Here is a 23,531-nt window from a genome sequence, read left to right as displayed (position 1 = left end):
TGGATGCCTTTTATTTTCTTCTTCTTGTCTGATTGCTGTGGCTAAGACTTCCAGAATTATGTTGAATAAGAGTGGTAAAAGGGGGCACCCCTGCCTTGTTCCTGATCTTAAGGGATTGCTTTTAATTTTTGCCCATTGAGTATGATGTTGGCCATGGGTTTGTCATAGATGGCCTTTATCATGTTGAGGTATGTTCCCTGTATTCCCACTTTGCTGAGAGTTTTGATCAAAAATGGGTGCTAGATTTTATCAAATGCATTATCTGCATCTATTGATATAATCATATGATTTTTTTCCTTTCTTTTGTTTATGTGATGAATCACATTGATTGTTTTGAGAATATTGTACCAGCCTTGCCTCCCCAGAATAAATCCCACTTGATCACAATGTATGATTTTTTTCATGTATTGCTGGATCCGGTTTGCTAATATTTTGTTGAGAATTTTAGCATCTAAGTTCATCAGGGATACTGGCCTATGGTTTTCTTTTTTTTTTTTTTTTTTTTTTTTTCATTTTTCTGAAGCTGGAAACAGGGAGAGACAGTCAGACAGACCCCCGCATGCGCCCGACCAGGATCCACCCGGCACGCCCACCAGGGGCGACGCTCTGCCCACCAGGGGGCGATGCTCTGCCCATCCTGGGCGTCGCCATGTTGCGACCAGAGCCACTCTAGCGCCTGAGGCAGAGGCCACAGAGCCATCCCCAGCGCCTGGGCCATCCTTGCTCCAATGGAGCCTCGGCTGCGGGAGGGGAAGAGAGAGACAAGGAGGAAAGCGTGGCAGAGGGGTGGAGAAGCAAATGGGCGCTTCTCCTGTGTGCCCTGGCCGGGAATCGAACCCGGGTCCTCCGCACGCTAGGCCGACGCTCTACCGCTGAGCCAACCGGCCAGGGCTGGTTTTCTTTCTTTGTGTTGTCTTTGCCTGGTTTTGGAATGAGGATTATTCTCACCTCATAAAAGAAGGTAGGAAGTCTTCCTTCCCCTTGAATTTTTTGAAATAGTTTGAAAAGGATAGGAGTTAATTCTTCATTGAATATTTGGTAAAATTCACCTGTGAAACCATCTGGCCCAGGACTTTTGTTTGTTGAGAGTTTTTGATAACTGTTTCAATCTCATTTGATGTAAATGATCTATTTAGGTTTTCTGATTTTTCCAGATTGATTTTTGAAAGATATGGTTTGAGAAATTTGTCCATTTCACCTAGGTTATCTAATTGTATGGCAAACAATTCTTCATAGTATTTTCTTACAATCCTTTGTATTTCTGCTGTGTCAGTTGTTACTTCTCCACTCTCATTTCTAATTTTATTTATTTGAGTCCTCTCTCTTTTTTTCTTGGTGAGTCTGGTTAAAGGTTCATTGATCTTGTTTACCTTTTCAAAGAACCAGCTCTTGGTTTCATTGATCTTCTGAATTGTTTTTGTAGCCTCTATGTCATTTATTTCTGCTCTATCTTTATTATTTCCTTCCTTCTTCTTCCTCTGGGCTTTGTTTGTTGTTGGTTTTCTAGTTCTTTTAGGTGTAGGGTTAGGTTGTTTATTTGGGTTTTTCTTGCTTCTTAAGGTATGCCTGTAATGCTATGAACTTTCCTCTCAGGACTGCTTTTGCTATGTCCCATAAATTTTGAGTTGTTGTATGTTCATTTTCATTTGTTTCAAGGAAATTGTATTTCTTCTTTGATCTCATTGTTAACCCATTTGTTATTTAATAACATGCTGTTTAGTCTCCAAGTGTTTGAATGTTTTTCAGTTTTTCTATTGTAGTTGATTTCTAGTTTCATGCCATTGTGATCAGAGAAGATGCTTGATATGATTTTAATCTTCTTAAATTTATTGACACTCATTTAGTGTCCTAGCATGTGGTCTATACTAGAGAATGTACCATGAGCACTTGAAAAGAGTGTATATTCTGCTGCTTTAGGGTGAAAGGTTCTGAAGATATCTTTTAAATTCAGTTGATCTAGTATGTTCTTTAAGGCTGCTGTTTCTTTGTTAATTTTCTTTTTTGAGGATCTATCCATTGATGTTAGTGAGATATTAAAATCCTCTACTATTATAGTATTGCCGTTGATCTCACACTTTATGTCCATCAAAATCTGCTTTATAAATTTAGGTGCTCCTATATTAGGTGCATAGATATTTATAATGGCTATATCTTCCTGTTGGATTGCTCCCTTTATCATTATGTAGTGAACTTCTTTATCTCTTACGATAGCCTTTGTTTTAAAGTCTATTTTGTCAGATATAAGTATTGCTACCCCAGCTTTTTTTTTTTTCATTTTTATTTACATGAAATATTTTTTTCCATCCCTTCGCTTTCGGTCTATGTGTCTCTTTTGTTATGATATGAGGTGTGTCTCTTGTAGACAGCATATGTATGGGTCCTGTTTTTTATCCACATAGCTACCATATGTCTTTTGATTGGAGCATTTAATTTATTTACATTTAAGGTTATTATTAATATGTAGTTGTTTATTGCCATTTTATTCTTTAAATCTACATTCTTCTTTTTCTAGATTTTTTTACCCCTTTGTTCTGTTTACAATAGGCTCCTTAATATTTCTTGCAGCATTGGTTTGGTTGTAATGAATTCCTTGAGTTTATTTTTGTCTGGGAAGCTTTTTATTTCTCCTTCAATTTTAAATGATAGCCTTGCGGGATAAAAAAGTCTTGGTTGTAGGTTTTTGTTTTGCATTACTTTAAATATTTCTTACCATTCCCTTCTGGCTTCTAGTGTTTCTGTTGAGAAGTCAGATATCATCCTTATGGGGGCTCCTCTGTAGGTAATTGACTGCTTTTCTCTTACAGCTTTTAGTATTCTTTCTTTATCCCTTAATTTTGGCATTTTAATTATGATGTGTCTTGGTATACACCTCTTTGGGTTCCTCTTTAATGGGACTCTGTGCTTCCTGAATTTGTGTGACTTTTTCAGTTCTTTTCTGGGGATTTTTCTTGTTGATTCATTTGGATTGCATTTCTGTGTCTTCCCATTTTGTCTGGGGATAGAGCCCTCCTTTGGGTGTGTTGTTTGTGTAGCTAGCTAAGTCTAGGGTTGGTATTGTCTGCCTCCAATTTCCAGTTGTGTTGTTTCTAGATCTTCTTGGAGTGGCATCAGCTGTTGTTTGTAATCTACTGTGGGCTACTTGTCTGTTGTCACTGTTCTTTTTGCTGTGTTGGCATTTTCTATGTCTTAGCTGGGTCAGGTGTGAGGAGCCCTTCCTTAAGATACCACTCTAGGCCTGGCCTGTGGTGGCACAGTGGATAAAACGTCGACCTGGAAATGCTGAAGTCACCGGTTCGAAACCCTGGGCTTGCCTGGTCAAGGCACATATGGGAGTTGATGCTTCCAGCTCCTCCCCCCTTCTCTCTCTGTCTCTCTCTCTCCCTCTCTCTGTCCTCTCTAAAAATGAATAAATAAATAAATAATTTAAAAAAAAAGAAATAAAAGAAACCAAATTAAAAAAAAAAAGATACCACTCTAACAAGGGTTGTTAGGTCCTGAACTGATGCTCTCCATATCTGGCTGCTGGATGTGCCCACTCTGGACCTCCCTGGCTAGAGCCTGGCACAGATCAGTGGAGGTCACTGCCTATGACTGGCCCTTACTAACCTTCTTGGAGCTACAGGTAATTCAGATCTTGTGGCTGCCTCTGCTGGGCCCAGGTGCTGTTGTAACTATCAGTTGCACTCTTAGACTAGCTTTTATCTACTCTTGGCCTGGGGAAAGTTTGTCTAAAAGTTCATGTTCCCCTGAGATCCACATTCTGCCACCTCTTATTGCTGGCTACTTACTGGGCTCAGTATTATAATTCAGAGATTAGGTACGGTATTGGATATGGCTTACCCCTTAGCCTCAGGTGTCATTCTATCCAGGCTTTTTTTTTCCTTCTTTTTCAGCTCTCAGAAGGGTGTGGCCATAGAAGCCCAGTGGGTGTGGCCTCTGTGTTCCTGATGTGTGGTCTCTCCACCAGCCAGCTAGCCCTTACCACTGCTGCTGCCTCGGGGTTTGGGCTCTGGTGCTGCCTGCACTGACCTGCCTCCATGGCTGCGGTGGCTTCTACCACTGCAGGTGGCCTTGTGCATGTGTGCTGGGACCGCCCCATTCCTGCTGCTGCGGTCGCCTGGGCCTCTCCACAGCTGCGGCAGGCTTGAGCGCACTTGGGCCACCCCAACCTGTGCCACCAAGCCCTGCTGCTACTGGCCCACCTGCCCTCTGGCGAGTACTCAGCAGCGTGGGGTGGAGGGTATAGCTCAGCACTTACTACCTGTGTCCCTGACGTGCTCCCTGCTTCTAAGTGCCTCTTTGCTCTGACTGGAGCAGGAGCGCCTCCAGTAGGCAGGGTGATTTCTTCCCTTTGCTGGTGTTGCTGCTCCCAGGAAAAACGGTCACTTTAGATTTGGGGAGTGACTCAGCCCAGGGTTTAGGGTGGCTATCCCTCAAAGTGTCTCTCCCTGTGCCTCCGAGATTACACTCTCTTCTGGCAACTCCAGTCCTCTCATCACTTTCTGCTCCCGGAGCCCTGGGTAAGTGGCTGTGAACAAGGTTTTCTGTGAAGTCCCTTTAAGATGGAGCCTTGGTCTGAGAGTTCTGTCTCTTTCTCACAAACAGTATCCCAGCTCTTTTCTCAGCTAAATACTGTCCGTATGCCTCTTCTAGGCTCTGGGGCCATAGGCTGGGGTTCCAGCCCTGGGGCTGAGGACCCACAACTCTCTGGGCAACCCACCCCGCCGCAAAAGTCCCTCCGGACTGCCACTCGCTCCTGGGAGTGGGGCAGCACTTTCCGCATCTCTGTCCTTCCTACCAGTCTCAGTGTGGTTTCTTCAGTGGTCCTTGGTTATAGAATCCTCTTAGTTTAGTCCAAAGTTGGTTTTTCAAGATGACTGTTCTTAAAGTTAAGTTGTAATCCACTTTGGTTCTGGGAGGTGGGTGTTGGAACGTCCGCTTACTCCATCACCATCTTGCCGCCCTTGATCTCAAGATACTTAATTACACCTGCAAAGACCCTTTCTCCAAATAAGGTCACATTCATAAGCTCCAGGGATTTGGACATGGACATATATTTGGACAAGGGGGGTGGGCACCATTCAACCCACTACATGGGACAAATCTCTTAATCCTTGAAAAATAATTCTGGAAATCCCACCCCATCAAAAGATCAACTGGCTCCTCTTTAAATTTATGCCCTGGACTCCAGGAGGGCTGTGGACGATCCTAGGGAGGTTCAAGAGGCAGGTTCTGCCTAAATTGGTATCCAAGTAAGGAGTCAAGGGAAGCTATGTGGACCAGATTGCCCCTCAGGAACAATGCCTTCCTCACCACAACTGACCAGGCAGAGTTCACTAGAAGGAAGAGGCAACCATGAACAGCCTCCCTAGCTTGAGAGGCTGGGCTGGCCTCCCACCACCTTTCTCATACCCTGAGTCCACTCCTTCTCTTATCATGGTGCCCATCTCTAGGACACCCACGCTACCCACTTCACATCAGCTTTCTACATGCACCCTCCACTTCCCACTGACTGGCCTCAGCTGCCACATCTGTACCCAGGACCTCGATAACTATGCTGGGGTAATAACAACGACCCCCCAGGTCTTTCCCAGAAACACCCTCCCAGTGCTTTGGGGCATTGGCAGCTAGCTGTCTCAGATTGGTCATGGCAGCTAAAGGTGTAATATGGACATAAGTCAAGCATTAGTGGCAGTAGAAAAATGTTATTTCCTAGCATGTAAGTAGTGATTCTTAAATGCAACAGCAATGGCTGGTTTCCCCCCAATATCTATTTTTATTTATTTTCTTTACTGTGAGAACTCCTGAAGGGCTCTGATGGGTCACACTTGCCCCTTGTATAAAGACTACATTTCCCAGCCCTGGCTGAGTAGCTCAGTTGGTTAGAGTGTCATCCCAGAATGACAAAGTTTCAAGTTCAATCCCCTGTCAGGGCACATACAAGAATCAACCAATGAGTGTATAAATAAGTGAAACAACAGATCGATGTTTCTCTCTTTTTCTCTCCCTTCCCCTCTCTCTAAAAATTGATAAATAAAAATTTTGGCACATGTGCTGCCAAAGTGAGCACAATAAACAAAAATTTCCCAGCCTCCCTTGCCTGTAGGTGTAGCCATGAGACTGAGTGGCCAATGAAGTATGAGCAGAAGTGCTGTCTGCCGCCTCTGAGCCTGCCTTCAAGGAAGCAGGTGTGGCCTCTGCTTTCCCTCTTCTTTCCTGCGGACCAGAATGCAGGTGTGATGGAGCCAGGGCAGTTGCCAGCATAAGAGAGGGAAGGGGGTGGGGGAAATGCAACACAGGGAGCAGGAAAAAGCACTGAGACTGTGTGGAGCAAGCATCTCAGCCGCACCAAACTGCAACAGGGGAGAACCACTCTTCTCTGTGCTGCTGCTGCTGCACCGAGTGACTCACCGAAGCAGTGCTCTCTGGGAGGCTGGGAGGCTGGGAGGCTGCTGGGGAACCAGGTCAAAGGAGTCAGCCAAGAAATGCTGAGATCTCAGGCCAAAGTCCTAAAGCATCTGGGCTTCCACCTTAACCCAGAGCGGGTGTCCGAGGTATGTGACTCAAGCCAGAGTTAGGAAGCTCTGCACTGTACCTGCACTTGAGTCTCTCCACATTCAGCAAAGCATCTCCAGGCATCCAGGTGAGGTCCTGCGAGACTGAGTGGCATGTGTAGACATAGAGCTCACTGGAGCCCAAGGGGTGCACAGAGTGGTGAAAAGGGGGTCTGGGCCGGCAGCAACACCATCTGCCACGGGAGTCTTTGTCACTCCAGAATTCAAAAGGCACATAGCAATACCATATAATGCAAAGCCACCGTGGGGAAGAGTAAAGGGACCCTAGGACACACACTGTCCCCTACAGAAGCTGCCCAGAGTGGGTCCTGACCATCACCACCACCACTCCTTGAATGACTGAGTGACCAGGACATGCTCACTCACCTTCCCCTTAGAGCCTCCTCTAAAGGGGTGATAGCCTCATGACAAGGCAACATCTTAAGTCTCGATTCTTATTATGATTCTGCTCTGTGTTGTAGGTAGGATTCAGAGATGCCTCTTCAGACCTCCAAAGTACCCTACTCAGCACTCAAGCACCCCTCACCTGTGCTTAACATTCAGTTCAGCTGTGTCAGAAAACCCAACATAACAACAGATTTAATAAAGCAATGGGTTTTTGCTTGTCTAAGAGGCTGGAGGATTGGTCCCAGACATAGCTGTCAGGGACTCAGGCTCCTTCTTTCTTGAAGTTCTTCCATATGTGGCTCCATGGTCACCCAGCGATCAGCTGGTTCCTTCAGCACCAACCAGCATGTCAGGATTCCAGCGACATAATGACAAGGACATGTTCCCTGACTGGAAGGACACCTCTGGAATGGCACACACCACTCTGTTTACAACCACCTAGCCAGAACTCGGTCGCAAAGGAGGCTGGGAAATGTAGTCCTGCATCATGTGCCTAACCAGAAAGTCTCTACAGAAGAGAGCAGCAAGTTTGGAGAAACAATACGACTTGGGTGGAGGGCAGTGAATTAATCACATACACCCTGCCCTACCACCTTGCAGGGCTGTTGAAAGAATCAAAGGATGTGATAATAATCTTAGTTTTGTCAACATGTTTTGATTGCTGCTGAACCCCTGGCCCCAAGGACAGTTCGTGGCACAGGAAAGGAGACCAATAAATACCTGTTGAATTATATGCTCAGAACATAAATATTCCCCAGCAGATATAAGATATTGACACTCTTGAGTCATTCTGTCAACTATCTGGAAAAGCTACTAGTGAAACTTTGGGTGGATTAGAAATGCTATCAAATGTTGAAATCTATTATAATTTGTAGCTTGATGCTTTGAAGGAAGAAATTACATTTTATTATTCTGTCCTATATAGTCACAGCGGCCTCATCATTCTAACAACTCTAGGGACTTATGCTTATGATATACTATGCATATGCAAGTGACCATGTGCAAGGTATTTTATTGTAACCTTGTTTGCAACAGCAAAAAGCTAGAAACAATATAAATTTGTCCTTCATCCGGGCAATACTAAATAAATTATGGCACGCCCATATTACAGAGATTTAAATTTTCAAGGAAGAAGCTTTTAATACACTGCAAAGAAGGAACTTACAAGATATTAATTGGAAAAAGGGTGGATACAGCAGTATATATAGTATGTAACCATTTGTGTAAAAAGGAGTAACAGAGTATATATATTCATACCTGTTTGGATTTGCATAGATTATCTCTGGAAAGATAAGCAAGAGATGATGACTAGGCAAGGGAACTGGGTGGCTGGAGACAGAAGTGGGAGCAAACTTTTCATTCTATGCTTTTACATTTGAAGTACCTAAACACAGGGTGGGGCAAAAGTAGGTTTATAGTTGTTTGTGTGGAAAATAATACAATCATTAATGAATAACAATACAAGAATAAACTCTGTTTCCCATACTCACAATTGTAAACCTACTTTTGCCCCATCCTATATATTGCCTATTCAACAAATAAAAATGAAAACAACTAATTAGCTTTGTCTTGTAGTCTTGTATACAGTCTTTAAAATATGTCTGTTTAGGTATCTCTGGTTGCCCTCCAGATAACAGAGAAGGCACACTATAGATTCTGCAATTACAATAAGAATAACGTGGACTCACCTGCAAATTTCAGGCAGTAGGTAAATGTACCATTCTGGGATACCTTGGAGAAGCTGACTCAAAGCAAAGAGCTTTGTTATCTTTCATAATCTGCATCTTCGGGTGTCCTGGCTTCTTTGTGATGGAGGGAAACAAGAGAAGTATCATCAGGAGTCAAAGTGCCCAGATTCTGACGCTAGGATTCTGGATTGTGAGATCAGGGGTACTTGTCCTCATTTAGAATGGAGAGAGGTTCCCCACACCTCTGACCACTCTACTGAGTGTGTTAGAGGAGCAAGTGTATTGTAAATATAATATGTGTACTGTGTGCATGTGTGTGTGTGTGTGTGTGCGCGTGCGCGCGTGTACGCTGTAAGGTAAAAGTGTTCTCTATTCAGGGAAAATAATGAAAGTAAAGAACAGTATTATAGAGTGTACTACCACATGGGTAAAAAAGAGAGAGAGAGAGAGAGAGCTTTAAACATATAATATGCACATTCAAAGAATATTTCTGGCATATCTGAGAAGCTGTAACAGTTGTACCAGGGAGACTTACTTTTAATTAATATCCTTTATACTACTTGAGCTTTGTTTTCAGCATGTGCTACACAGTACCTGTTTAAAATATGCTTTAAAGGAAAAAGATTCAGTTTATATGATGTGGTTTCTTTTTCCTCCTCTTTTTTTTTTAACTGAAAACTATAACTGCTGCTTAAACGGAGAACCTCTTTGCTTAAATGTATAGGCTTAGAGTCGACCCAGAAGTGGATGACCTTTTCTGTTGGAAAAAAGGAAAGAAAAACAAACAAATTAAACAAAATCCAATATCTAAAACTCCAATATCCTCCAAAATCACAGCACTGGAGTTCTGCCCTGGTCACATCCCAGATTAGGAAAGCTCTGTTCACACAATGAACTTTCTCCTTTGAGCCAGTCCAAGTCACAGCCACACATGACTGGGACCAACTTTCCCACCATCTCCAGGCAGGGTGAGGTAGGACCAGTCCTCCCCACTTCACCTGCCTGAAGATTGAGGCTCCTCAAGGGAGGCCTGCCCCCTGGCAGGGAGCCCTTACTGGGGAGCATCCTCTTTGACTTGTCAGACAGGAGACCACATGGCTCTCACACCACCAGAGCACACATAGGTAGAGACCTGCTTTTCAGGGCTGGACAGGCAAAGGAGAGAGGGATTCAAACAGTGCAGCCCTACATTGTGAAAAGAGGTGGGTAGATCTTGTATGGATGTGGAAAGACTCCAAGAGATTCTAAGAAACAGATCGCAAAGCCCCTCTAGAAGGACTTCACCAAAATCTTGACAGGAACTGGGTGGAGGGGAGGAGGTTAAACTACTGGTGAATTCTTCCTGTATTTCAAAATTGTTTCTCAAAAAGTTATTTACTAAATTTTGTTTAACAGATGGTCCAAAAAGTGGGCACCTCACCTGGGCACTTTGGTTAATTTAGATTCTCTCTCACTGGGTCTAGATGGGCCTGAGACTCTGCATTTCTAAAGAGCTCCCACATAATGATAGTGTGGCGGGTCCCTGAAGCACAAGGGTCTGGAGACAGGCGGGCACGGCTGGGGAGTCCACCTTACCTTCCTGGCTCTGAAATATGTGCCCTGTAATTTTAACAACAAGGGAAAATAAAATTCATACGTATGTATTGGGGGAATGAGATAGACGAAGAAGAGAGGAGCAGAGACTAACAGAAGCGAGAAGAAGAGAGTGAAGAGAACAGTTCTTGTCTTTCCCACCCCATACTGAGGCCAGGCGTGCAAAGCCAGGAACCCTGAATTCTGTGGCGGCTCCCACGAGGGGAGTTGCTGCCCGCGCGGGCTCCGTGCCATGATCAGTATTCTGCTCCCACCGGCAGCCCAGCGCCCATGCGGCTGGGTCTCCGCTTCCCTGTGTGCTCAGGGACTCGGCCCGAGACCTGGCTGGGGAGTCCCGTGTCTGTTGCGTTGGGGCCCAGCCGGGGAGGGCGCTGGGCACTAGAAGGCCCTACCCAGTCCTTGGCCGTGCCATTGCCAGTGATCAGGAGCCCTCGGCTTCTGTCGCTGCGCTCCCCTCCCTCCCCGTCATGTCCCAGAAAGCCCGAAGTCCGTGGGCAGTGGCCTGAGCCCATCTCTGTCCTCGAAGGTCCCCTGCTCAGGGCTCGGCCTCAGGCAGGATAGCAGAATGGTTCCTTTGGGCCCCGGTGTCCATCCATCCTGGCGCAGTAGAGGAGGAACAGCCTAGCAGGTGATCTGTCCGCCTTTAGGTATAGTCTTTTTGGCTTTGGAAGCGGGAGTGTCATCCCACCCCTTGCCCCCCCCCTCCTGTGGCTTGGAATGAGGAGCACGGGCTCAGCCTGTATCTGAAACTGGTTTAAATAGGGGGAAGCGAGCACCTCTGACATTATTTTTACTGCCTTGTGAGGTGTGGAAACTTCTATTAAACTCTTTATAACAGTCTTGACCGCTGGCCCTTACTTCAATGTAGTGGGCCCCAGAGGGGCCAGCTCTGGGCCCTGCGGTACGCAGCAAAGTCTGGCACAGCGAGGTGTTCGCCTGCTGCACAGAGGAGGAAGGTTCTCGGTGCCACCAGCTCAAGGAGGAGCGGGGCCTTTCTGGGCTGACCCTTGCGAGGCTAGACATGGATGGACCACAGGAAGAGCGTGCGGGAGCAGGCAGAACGTGGTGGTGGAGATGGGCAAGAGCAGTGTCTACCTGGTGCTATAATGCTCCAGGTCTTGAGAAAAGGGATGTGGGAGGGAGAGGGGATGAGAAGCTGGCTGGGCACAGGTCAGGACACCCCCCACCCAGGCCATGTTAAAGGACTCAGACTTGACCTTGAAGGTGATGAGGAGACGTCATACTGCTACATTTTCTCGATGTAGCAAGTCAGGTCATCCAATCTGGTGCTTGGATGTGCAATCAATCGCAGTTCTGTTCGAGGAAGTGATATGCTCCATGCCTTCCATGCGTGCAACTCCCCCGGTCCACCTCCATGCCGTGCGCAGTGCCAGGAGCGTGCACATGGGCTGTCTCTGGACACACCGGGGTGCAGAGTTGTCACCTGGAGCCTGCAAGAGTCTCTCTCATTCACATGTCCGCTGCTTCTTCTTATGGAGGGTCTTGAGCTTAGATGGGATGGGGCTTCCTGGCCCCCTCTGTTCTAACCACCCTAGGCAAGAGTGGAATGCACCCAACTCAACCTGTGTCACTCCCACCAGTGGTCCCCAACCTGTTCACCCTGACCCCACACTCTCCAGATTAATTTAGACAGGGGGTGGGGAGTGCCTAGTGCTCATAGATTGGGGGGGGGAGCACAAAAGGAGGTGTGGGACAGTGCCACCAAGAGCCCTGGGACTGGGATCCCCTGGGCTGAAGGTAGAACCCTCCAACCTTCAGTATCTTCATCTGTAAATAGGAACAACATGCCCCTCCCATAATGGTTTGTAAGCTGAGATCTATAAAAGTTATTTCCCAGGTCCTATCCCTACAGTCTTATCCCAACTTCATTCTGCTGTGAACTTGGGGTACAGGTTAACGTCAGTGGCACTGATCCTTAGGGGCTGATGGCTGCCCTGTTGGCTTGACTAAAGGGAAGTGATTCCCCAAAGGGAAGGGTTGACTGGGGGGGGGGGTAGGAAGAGCCCATTAGTTTGAGGTTTTGTTTGGCTGGTTTCTTGTTTCTCTTTAACTTCCCTGATGTAGAACACACACTCCACCCTTCTTTCTGCACCACCCCCCTTCAAGGTCCTGGACATTCCTCCAGGATTCTTCCTGGGTGCAGCTTCTGCTGACACTCAAGCCTGACCATGGCCAGGGCAGGGGTCCTCAATTTACAGTATCTCACAGTCATACAAACAAGTATTAGTGGAACAGAAAAACTACCAGGGGAAAAAGTCATTCTGCCTCCCACCCTTGTCCAAATCTGGTAGCAGACACACTCTAAGAGGCTACAGGTATCTTCTAGAAACCCATTTTAGGAATGTGGAACTCAGGCTGAGAGCACAACCAGAGATCCTTAAGCCTCTGACACCTCCCTGAACTTTATTGGCTGGACCATAGCCAAATGTCCACACCTGTCTTTGTTTCCCATCCCTCTGAGGGCAGATGAGAGATTAAATAAGATAAAGTCTGCCGTGACCCAGTAAGTGCCTGGCACAGCATAGGATGCCTTTAAGTGGTCACTGTTATCATGCGATGGACCTGTCCCTTTCTGTCCCGTCTTTCTGAAGGTTCTCATATGCCCAGCACTCCAGTCTTACAGACCTGATGGTTGATTGTGCACACGGAATAAATGCACACACACCGTCGCCCACACTGACATGTATTTAACAGTCAAGTTTCACATAGCCCACGTGCACATTTACATGTCTGTGTATTCAGAAGTATTTATCCAGCACCCTCCACATCTCAGGCCCCCGGACACTGAGATGAAGTGGACGGCTTCGGGAACTGAGTCTTGAAAGGAAGACAGATGGCATTTGTTTGCAGAATTCTGCCTTCTGAAGGGTCCTGTCGCTCAGATTTGAGCGCCAAACGGGGCCATTTCCATCCCTTCTGGTTTCCGGACCAGGAGCGACGGCTGAAATGTTTTTCTCTTTTCTTTCCTTTCCGGTGCCAAATGCCTTGCCTCCCACCACCAGCCCTGGCCCGTCCTGCACAAGGACGCCGCTCTCCTTGGCAGCCTGGCCGAGAAGCCGCTTGAATGTGCGCAGAAACTCAGAGAAGGGAAAGGCGAGAGGAAAGAAAGGTCCGGAGGAGCCCGGGAAACGGTGGGAGGTCTGCGCCATTGGAGCCCTGTGCAAGCCCGCCCGGCCGGTTTGGCACAAGCTCCTCCCGGGCCGCCAGGCGGCTGAGCAAAGGCCGGCCGTGACACGCACCCGGCCTTTTGTGGGAGCGAAACACAAAGGAGAGGGGACAACACGTCTTGGGTTTTGACGAAGGAGGCCGACAGCTCCAGGAAGCCTGGGCTAGCCAGGAACTCCCGGGGCCGGCCGATTAGCCTCGGCAAGTGAGCACTCAATTTCTCGAGAAAGGGCTGCGCCCCACCTGCGTGCGCGGGTGGGAAGGGCTGTGCAGGAGACCCTCCCAGGACGTGCTGGACACAAGACCTGGACAAGTGCCTGGACGTCTCCAGGACGCATGAGGCCAAGGCTGAGCTCCAGTTTCCGATTATTCCTGGTGTGGGGAGGAAGACTCGGAGACAGCGAGATGTGTCCAGTGACTCATTTGCCCTTGCGGCGCAGTTCCTTTGCCGTACTGTGAGGGGAACACAGTACGCCTCACCTCCTGAGCAACTCTCTTGTGACCGGAGGATGTTGCGAGAGGCTGCCAGGAGAAGGGGCCTGCAGCCCAGAGCTGCCATCCCGAGCTCCCGGCGTGAGGCATGAGGACTTCGAGATGCCGCTGCCCAGCCCCAGAAAAGCCACCACTGCCTCCTAGACTCAATGGCACGGGACTGGGGCCTAGGTTGTCCTTATGGGCGTCCGCGCGGGAATCTGGCGAGTAAGCCAGCTCTCCTGTCTCTGGATTTGTTTTCCCATGCTCTAAACTCGCGTTGTTCCAGGACTGGTCCCTCGCCCCTGCTTCCAGTTCCAGTCACTGGAGCAAGCGCGTAAAGAACCCCATATCGCGCCTTCCCCGGACCGCGAGACGCAGGAGGGTCACCAATAGCTCCCAACAAAAGAAAGAATTTGGGTTCCGCGACACGTGCCGCCGGCTGGACTAACCTCAGCGGCTGCAACCCAGGCGCGCGCACATTATGCCTGCTAGTGTTTATTAGATACACTGGTGTGCGCACAAGTCCACGCCCGGCTGGTGCCCAATGCTCACACTCTTACGAATGTCCTCACTATCAGTAGCCCCGGAGGCCCAAAGGAATAATCCTCAAATAGCCAAGCTCTTCCTGCTCCCCACCCCCGCTTCCCGAGTTCAGTTTTGTGACATATTCTCCTAATTGAACGGTTATGGGTCACCATCCTAAACCGTTGGAGGACATAGCTCCACGCTTCAGTTCTTCGTGTATTAAATACATATTTAACGGATGGCTGCAGAGCCAGCTGGGAAACACTCGGGTTAGAAAAATAATGCTCCAGAAGGCACAAGACTGGGGCGGGAGCGAAAGCTTGTTGGGCTCTTGGAGTAGACTTCCCGAGAAACCCAGAGCAATAGTGTGGGCTTCTCTGTTGTATTTGTTTATTTTGTGACTTCGGTAACTGGAAGGCAAATTGCTTACTCTGTTTACTTGTTTGCTTGTTTGTTTTTTAAAGCTTTACATGCAGATTAAAAGTTCCCAAACAACAGAAGTAATTAGAAGACTGTAACATTCCCTGGACACGGTGGGGGCACGTTTGTGAGTGTGCAATATAAAGGCCTAGGGTCCTGGGCTCTGCAGAAACAAATTTCTGTGCTTGGAATGTATGGATGTGAGAAATTCAGCTCAGGGGAACGGTTAGAGACCAGCCGCCGCCTCTGCGCTCAGGAACCGCCAGAGCTGGCATCTGCAGTCCAGGCAGGACTGCGCTGTAAAAGGTCAGCTGTTTTGTTTTCTGTAGAATTGCTTCAGTCTCTCGATTTACCCATCTATAAAATGGGTAGATGCGTCAGTACCTCTGAAGCATCTCAGGAGCTTCTATAGAGCGGGTTCGATTTATCCTGGTCAAAGGTATACGTATCTGGGAGCCGGGCAGCGATTGGTAAAAAGTGTAAGAACATGGGGGCAAGAGGCTGGATCTTGCTGTCTGGCCCTCAGCAATCAGAAGTCCTCTTTGCCCAGGCCTGAGACCTCTTTTTTGCAGACAGATCAGCGTTGTCCCCTACCTTATGTGGTGGGGACCACAAAGCTGATGTGAAAATACCGTGCTAATAAATGGAGGTGTGTGAGTGTGCATGTATGTGTGCATGTGCGCGCGCTTAACCCTGGGCTCGACTCTGCCCTTGTATTAGTGCGGCTTTGTGCGGAAGATCTCTTCCCTGAGCCTATACAATCTGCAACTTTCTGAAGAGTTGTTATTTCTTTCCAGATACCATTCTGAAGGCTTCCCGTCCTTCCTTCTGCTCCCGATGCCTCGCAAGGCCCTGCCCCCAGCTGGGGGCGCTCCCAGCCTCCTCCTAGATGCGCTCTCAGAGTGCAAAGAAAGTACGTGCTTTGTGCCTAGTTGTCGTTTACAGGAGGCTCCAAATGCCCACGTGTTGATGAAATCCATGGAGTGAAGACAGTCGGCGGAGAACCGAGAGAGCGCGCGCGCGAACAAGGGAGGAGACTCCATCCGCAGCGCGCATCCCAAAAGATCTGACCGCGTTGAGTATCAGGTTAGTTAGCCTGCGGAGCTCCCAGCCCACCCCATTCCCCAGCCTGACTCTCTTGTCACTGCATTTTAAAAACAAATTTGACAACGTTCCCTCTTTCCCCAGGTCCTACTCGCAACCAGCCCTCTGTACTTCCTGGGTGAGCCCGCGCTCCCCCTCGCTAGCCTCTCACTCTCACTCCCCGGGAACCTCCTCCAGTTCCTCCCCCGGAATCTGCACTGCGGCCGCCCATTGGCTGGGAGAGGGAGGAGGCGTGTGCCGGGCGCCGCGGGTTTCATTGAGCGGAATTAGCCCGGATGACGTCAGTTTCCCAACCCCCCCCCCCCGAACCCCCCCTCCGGCCCTGCTCATTGGCGCTGCGGCCCCTCCAGGACCCGCACGTTGTTCCCCGCCCCCGCTTCGGCCATCACCGCCGCGATCGCCGCCGCCACCGGGCTATAAAAACCCGCGGAACCTAGAAAGGTGCGGATGCTTATTATAGACCTACGCGACCTCAGCTCCCGGAGTCCAGTTCTCTTCGGCGGCTTCTGGGGACGAGCTCCTCGAACTACAGCCACAGTAAGTGTCCCCGCCCCTCGTAGCCCGAACCTACATCTCTGGTGCAGATGCCCCTCAACTGGGCTGCGACCTAGGGCGCTCCGACAGAGGGTTCTCGAACCCTCCCCTGCCCGCCAGTTCCCCGCAGCAGCTTCGCTGCTCTGATCCACCTCACACTCACCGCAGCATCTCCTCCTGTCGGGGCGACCGCAGCCCTTCCTGCCGAAGTCCCAGTCAGCTAGCGAGCTCCGCGCGGCCCCCGGGCGCAGTGCAGGGATCGAGCCGTCTGCGGGCCCTGGGTGCATGCGTGTGCGCGTGTGTTGGCTCCGCGGTGTCGATGGAGATGAGGTAGATGTGTTTAAGGAACCAGATAAATACTTCTCTATTTAGATCTCACCCTCCCCAAAGAAAAACCTTCACTTGCCACTTGTTTATTCCAATCCTGAAGATCCAGCCTCCTCCTTCGGAGCTGAGCTGAAGGCATAAACTCTCCGGCATGCCGCCCTCGTTGACGGCCATCCACTGCTCCCTAAATGCAACTACCTGTGGATGAGAGCGGAGGGGAGGCTGGAGGGGAGGAGGAAAGATTACGTGTACGCACCTGCGAGCCCCTCGAGGAAGGCCGGATACGGTGAGGTGGACGCGGGGCGGCCAGCCTCTGAGCCCGCACCCCGCGCTGCGGCACAGGCGGCGCAGCCCTTCTCCCTCACTGGCTGCGCTTCGACCTCCAGCTCTCTCCTGTTTCTCCTCCTCTCCGTAGGAGGCGTGCGTGGAAGCTCGGAGGGCCGAGGGAGGCAGGACCCTGCGAAAGCCGAGACGCTCCCTGGGGCCATGGACTCGGACGCCAGTCTGGTGTCCAGCCGCCCGTCGTCGCCGGAGCCCGATGACCTTTTCCTGCCAGCCCGGAGCAAGGGCAGCAACGGCAGCGGCTTCACAGGGGGCACCGTGTCCTCGTCCACGCCGAGCGACTGCCCGCCAGAGCTAAGCGCCGAGCTGCGCGGCGCCGTGGGCGCAGCGGGCGTGCACCCCGGGGACAAGCTGGGCAGCGGGGGCGGTAGCTTCAAGTCGTCCTCGTCCAGCACCTCGTCGTCTACGTCGTCGGCGGCCGCGTCCTCCACCAAGAAGGACAAGAAGCAGATGACAGAGCCCGAGCTGCAGCAGCTACGCCTCAAGATTAACAGCCGCGAGCGCAAGCGCATGCACGACCTCAACATTGCCATGGACGGGCTGCGCGAGGTCATGCCTTATGCCCACGGCCCGTCGGTGCGCAAGCTCTCCAAGATCGCCACGCTACTGCTGGCGCGCAACTACATCCTCATGCTCACCAACTCGCTGGAGGAGATGAAGCGGCTAGTGAGCGAGATCTACGGCGGCCACCACGCCGGCTTCCACCCGTCGACCTGCGGCGGCCTAGCGCACTCAGCGCCCCTGCCCGCCGCCGCCGCGCACCCTGCGGCCGCCGCGCACGCCGCGCACCATCCCGCGGTGCACCATCCTATCCTGCCTCCTGCTGCGGCCGCAGCCGCCGCCGCTGCAGCTGCCGCCGCGGTGTCCAGCGCTTCCCTGCCGGGCTCTGGGTTATCGTCGGTCGGCTCCATCCGGCCTCCGCACGGCTTGCTCAAGTCTCCTTCCGCTGCAGCGGCAGCCCCGCTGGGGGGCGGAGGCGGCAGCAGCGGGGGCAGCGGCGGCTTCCAGCACTGGGGCGGCATGCCCTGCCCATGTAGCATGTGCCAGGTGCCGCCGCCGCACCACCACGTGTCAGCCATGGGCGCCGGCAGCCTGCCGCGCCTTACCTCCGACGCCAAGTGAGCCGGCTTGGGTCGGCGCGTTCTGGCAAGCAGGGAGCCGGGAGGGTGCGAGGAAGCGAGGACTGGCCAGCGATGGGGCCTGGGAGCTCAGTTCTGAGGAGAAGCGCAGGACCTTAGGCTGGGGGAGGGGGCGATGGTGCGGACTCCAGCCCTCCAGTGCGCGCACTAAATGGTGGGCAGTGCGAGGGGCATCCGCTCTGGGACCTGGTTCAGCCCTCTCTGGCTTGAAACAGCGCCGGTCCAGTAAACACCGTTTTATAAGAAGGCACCGCTATGTGCACTCCTCCCCAAACCCTCCTCTACCCCCGAAAGAGTTGATTCGAAGAACTGGTTTGCCAGGAAGCTCGGCCTCCCTCGGCCTGGCTGCATGTCGTTACACGGAGGAGAGTAGGGCATTGAGGACTCCCTCTCCTTCCTCATTTCTGGGCGCATTGGGGACCACGGGAAGCAGCACGCGAAGAGAGGCTGTCAGGCTCGCTGTCCGAGGTCGCCTCTGGCCTCGGGCCAAAGCTACCAGTTAGTTGGAAGCTAGCATTCGGTGCCAGAAACACTTAACGGTCCTGTCCAGTGGCGACATCTGGTAAACCCACAACCCTCTGAGAACTGCTGCGGGTCCTTCCTGTCGCTTCTATTGGTTTAGAGTGTGGCGTCTTCTAATCTGTCCATGTTCCGTTTTCAACAATAGGAACAAACTTTATAGGTCAGAATAGAACCACCTGTGGATTGAAATAACTTAATCCTGTCGACTTGGGGAGTGGGTGTTCTTTAGTTATTTTAAAATAGAATCCCCACCCTCCCCCGTTCTTTCTGCCTCTGAGCACAGAGTGATTGGGGTCCCGTACCCGACTGGGGCAGTCGTAGTACCTGAGGGTTTGACGGAACAAAAAAGGTTGTTGCTGTGAATATAATTTGGGTTATATGGGGGGTTCTGTTGGCTTTTTTATATTTTCTTTTTTGGGTGTGTAAATATAATCTCAGTGACGAGGTAAGTGCGTGCTGCTGAACTGTATGCTCACGTGACTGCCAGCCCTACCGGAGTCTAAATCGGGTTTCCTCGGTATCGATTTCTTTTTGCCACTTTTAACATAAACGACAAACTCCTCCGCGCGCTTCCTGCGCCCGCACACCCCGCCTCCGCGCTGCCGGCGCAGCGATTCGGCTTCGCCACGTCTGCCGCGTAACAGCCCTCTGGTCGCTGCCCTCGCACAGAGTGTATCATCTGTTTTATTTTTGTAAAAAGAAAAAAAAGTGCTAAATAATATTTATTACCTGTTCGGTTGCAAAAAAAAAATACAACGAAATAAATGATCGGGTGTTGAGATTTTAAATAAAAGTTAAAGTAAATCGGGTGTTTTCCAGCCGTGTGCGTGGGAGAAGGTGCGGGGTGCGGGGCGGCTCGCGGCCGGCTGTGTGGGTCTGTTCAGCTTCGGGGCCTGTTTGAATATTCTTCTTCTCTACCTACGCCCCTCCTCCCCGCCACGCGCTTCCTCCGGCTGTTTCTCACTACTCACTTGTTACTTTTATTTTCCGACATCTAATCCCAAACTCCTTTCCCCTCCGTTTGAGGACTGAGTTAGTTGAACGGTAACTCTTCGTCTCCTGCGCAGGGCGGGCGGGGGGTACCGAGTCTTGGGGACGAGGGCCCGGCTTCGGCGGGGGCTTCAGGCGCTCGGGCATCCCGCGCCGCCAGGCATTTATCTCCCCACTGCTCCGAGGCGGACGCCGTTTCTGTCACCAGCCGGCATCTCGCCCACGACGGCAACCTTAGCATCAGCTGCGGACCAGCCACGCGGGGCCCCTGACCCGGAGTGTTGAGCCCGATCCCCTCACCCTTCACTGCTCCCCCAACGCCAACCCTGGCCTTGAACTGAAATGTGTTTATTTCTAGCCAGATTCTCAGGAGCTCTTCCCTGGGGCCACCACTGTCTTCTCAGCGCCCCTGGGTTGCTCACAGCAATTCAGAATTGCTGTACAAATCTAGGAGTCTGGCTAGAAATGAAAAGGCCTCGGTCAAGGAGGAGGACAGAGTGTGGCAGCCTGCGGGCCGGCTGGAGAACACCGCCCTCGGCGTCGCGGGGCCAGTGCGGGGGCCTTCCGGCTGCTGGCCTTCTCCTCCACCGTCTTTGGGGGCCCCCGACGGAAGCTCCCTGCACCTGGGACACCCAGGGGTGGAGAAAGTTTTTCTGCTTGGAGTCTCATTTCTTGAGGTTGGTCTCCGAGCCGGGTCCATGCGGACTCCCCTTGTGCAGCTGAGGGCGGCCCCATCCCCCAGCTCGGGGACAGGTACTTTCGGGTCCTCCAGCAGGTGAAGTTGTGCTGCGGCCAGAACAGCCGGCGCCCAGAGATCGGGAGCTGAGGGCATCGCACGGCTTCGCTTTCCACCAAAGGCTGGGGCAGGCCCGTCGCCTGGAGAGGGGTGATGAGGGTCGGGGACGCCCGCGCACACCAAGGAATCCTGGAAGTGATAGGGCAGGATCCAACAGTTCTATTCCAAAATCCCACTGGAGACGAAACTTGCTAAGAATTCAAAACCGGGTCGGGCTCCAGTCTCAGACACAGGAGGACGCGAAGAGGCTGGAAACAGGGAGGGTTGGGGGTGGAGGGTGAAGTCACTGTTTCCTTCCCCCACCGCAGGGCTCGGTGTGTGCGGACTCCGGTCGTGCACGGTGTATGCGCAGAGGTGCCGTTGTTAGAAGCAAAAAATGAAGCTTTCCCTCTCTCCGCCCCCAATCCCACCAACAAGCTCTCGGCCAGGATAGATTGCGGCCTATAAGGAACGAAGGGCTGGACCCTGCCGGGTTTCCAGGCCTCCCCGGAGCCACTCGCCCAAACTGAGCGCCCAGCCAGGGATCTCGGCCACCACGAGTGAGAGAATAGCGTCCTCGGACGCCGCGAAGGCACACCCTGGCGCGCACAAACTCGCTAGGCCTCTCAGGGCAGGTAGCTCTTCGACCAGGCTGGCCCTAGACTGCGAGGTGGACCTGGAGAAGACCCACTGCAACCACTCTGCACCCGCGGGCCATTAATTAGGGGCGACCCCCGATTCAGAAGGGGGAATCGAATAAGAGGTACAAAAACAGTCTCAGGCGCGGAGTGGTCTGCAAGGCACTGGCTCAGTGAGGCCCCTCCCTGGGAGCGTTTGGCCTGAGGTTTTCTCACCGGCTGGGCTGCAGCTATTCCACCCCAGCTCCTAGCCGTGCAGCAGGGACTTCTGTCACTAGTTCCCAAGGTCTGTGAGATTATTCCCAAACTCCCCACTTCCTCCTCACTTCAGAATTCCGCTGACTCGAAGTTGAGGGGCAGAGCCCCCACCCCAACCTCTGCGGCCCCAGAATACTACTCTGGGGCTCCTAGTGCCCTGACTGGGCAGAAATCATAGAGAAAGGACGAGTCCCTGGACTTGGTTTTGGAGGATGGCCCAGAGTCCCTGGGGAGTTGCAAGTTGGGACTCCATATCCCCGGGACAGGCCATGAGTAGTGGGCTAAGCAGACCCTCAGACCCAATGTGCATGTCAGCCAAAACAACATGGCGTGTCACTCTGCTAGTGAGGCCCTTGTGTCATAAGAAAACTTAGGTGCCAAGGACACAAATGATGGGCTGAGACAGGCATGTCCTGCAGGCAAGACCTGTCCTCATTCCCAGAGTGAAACACTGAAGAGCTCAGGAGTTCTTTAAAGCTCCCTAGATGCACTCAGTGCTGGAGAAATGTCCGTCTAACCCCCTTAGGGCAGAACCCACCTAGCAATCTCTCTGACCTCCCTCTATTAAGTAAACATCTTGTGCCCCTAGAAGTTCATCTAAGGCAGTGATTTTCACCTGGTGTGTCATGGCACACTAGTGTGCCACAAAAAATTTAAAACATGCAATACCTGACTATTTGGTCAGGGGCACTGACCTCCTTTCCCTTAGATTGTCAAATAAAAAATGATAACAGCCAACACACAATAGCTGTCCAGTATGAATGAATCAAAACTATACCTATATATATTTTTTTCTCTTATCACATTTTTTTCTGGCTCTATCTTTTTAGAATATGAAAGAGGTGCTGGTTGTTCTTTAACGGATGGCAAATTTAATTTTGGGGGGTAATTATTATTTAACTTTTGCTAAGTCCTTAGTGCTGAGTCAGATGCGACTCGTTTTCACGTTTTTTATTTATTCATTTTTAGAGAGGAGAGAGAGAGAGACAGAGAGAGAGAAGGGGGGAGGAGCTGGAAGCATCAACTCCCATATGTGCCTTGACCAGGCAAGCCCAGGGTTTCGATCCGGTGACCTCAGCATTTCCAGGTTGACGCTTTATCCACTGCGCCACCACAGGTCAGGCTATATTTTTTTGTTAGATCAGCAAAAGAGATATATTTTTTGGTGTGTCACAGAATTTTAGTAATTAGTTTCTGTGTGCCAAGAGATGAAAAAGGTTGAAACTCGCTGATCTCAGGCAAAGGTGCCCCCCTGTACAAATCCACCTCTCATTTTAAGTTCTTCTTTATTAGACTTTGGGCCAAGTTCTCCATCCCCATACAAATGTCTCACAGTTATCAGTAGGGATCATGGGTTTCCTGGCAGGGAATCTACACCAAGGGTCTCAGAGCCACCTTGCTGATGACAGGTCCCCTCAGTCACGGTCACTGCACACCTGTAAGGGAGGCCAGAATCAGGTCTGGCTGTTCACAAAGGGCTGTGGAACTGAATTCCGCACCGTCCACCCGCAGAGGGACCCGTGAGACAGCGGGCACAGCAGGCACAGCGGGCCACTCCTTGGTTTGGAGGCTGCAGACACCCTTACCTAGGCTAGAACCCTGGGGCTAAGACCCCTCTCTGTCAGAGTCACGGGTCATTCTAGGCTGGGCACAGATGAGCTGTCACCTCTCACATCTCCACACCTCCTTTCTGTCTTAGGGGCCACGTGGATCCTCTGTGGGTTAATGGCGGGGAGGAGGGGGCATTGTAGTGAGAACCGGGGCTGCAGGGCCGGAGCCCGGAGGCAGCTCGGGCTGCGCCTCGGGGAGTTTAGGACCCTAATAACCCTCCATGGAGGCGCCCACGTTTCCTGCGGGCTGGCGGGCGCAGGGTGCCGCGAAGAAGGCTTTGTGTTCCTAATTCATTCGAATCTCACAGTAACGCTTTGAGGATAGTGCTGTTATTATTCTATTTTAAAGGTGAGGAAACTGAGTCACAGAGAGAGAGTAAGCGACTGGCTCCAGGCGCAGACAAGTAAATGGGAATGAAGGTTGTAATCCTGGAGTCTGGCTCC

The 23,531-nt window shown here is 51.1% G+C and overlaps 1 protein-coding gene across 1 annotated transcript; it reads left to right on the top strand.

The window, feature by feature from the left end:
* The first annotated feature begins 16,407 nt into the window (after positions 1-16,407).
* On the top strand, positions 16,408-19,581 carry OLIG2 (oligodendrocyte transcription factor 2). Its single transcript, XM_066254971.1, has 2 exons — positions 16,408-16,489; positions 17,229-19,581. Exon 2 carries the CDS (start codon positions 17,300-17,302, stop codon positions 18,275-18,277), a length of 978 nt encoding a protein of 325 aa, XP_066111068.1. The 5' UTR covers positions 16,408-16,489; positions 17,229-17,299; the 3' UTR covers positions 18,278-19,581.
* Positions 19,582-23,531: the final 3,950 nt, after the last annotated feature.

The sequence above is a fragment of the Saccopteryx bilineata genome, chromosome 2 (genome assembly GCF_036850765.1).
Source record: "Saccopteryx bilineata isolate mSacBil1 chromosome 2, mSacBil1_pri_phased_curated, whole genome shotgun sequence".
Taxonomy (NCBI): Eukaryota; Metazoa; Chordata; class Mammalia; order Chiroptera; family Emballonuridae; genus Saccopteryx; species Saccopteryx bilineata.
The sequence above is the reverse complement of the archived record's forward strand: the minus strand, read 5'-3'. Positions and strand labels throughout refer to the sequence as shown.

Bases quoted from the DNA above. Each gene is read 5' to 3' on its own strand.
- OLIG2 (XM_066254971.1), top strand. From the start codon at position 17,300: ATGGACTCGGACGCCAGTCTGGTGTCCAGCCGCCCGTCGTCGCCGGAG.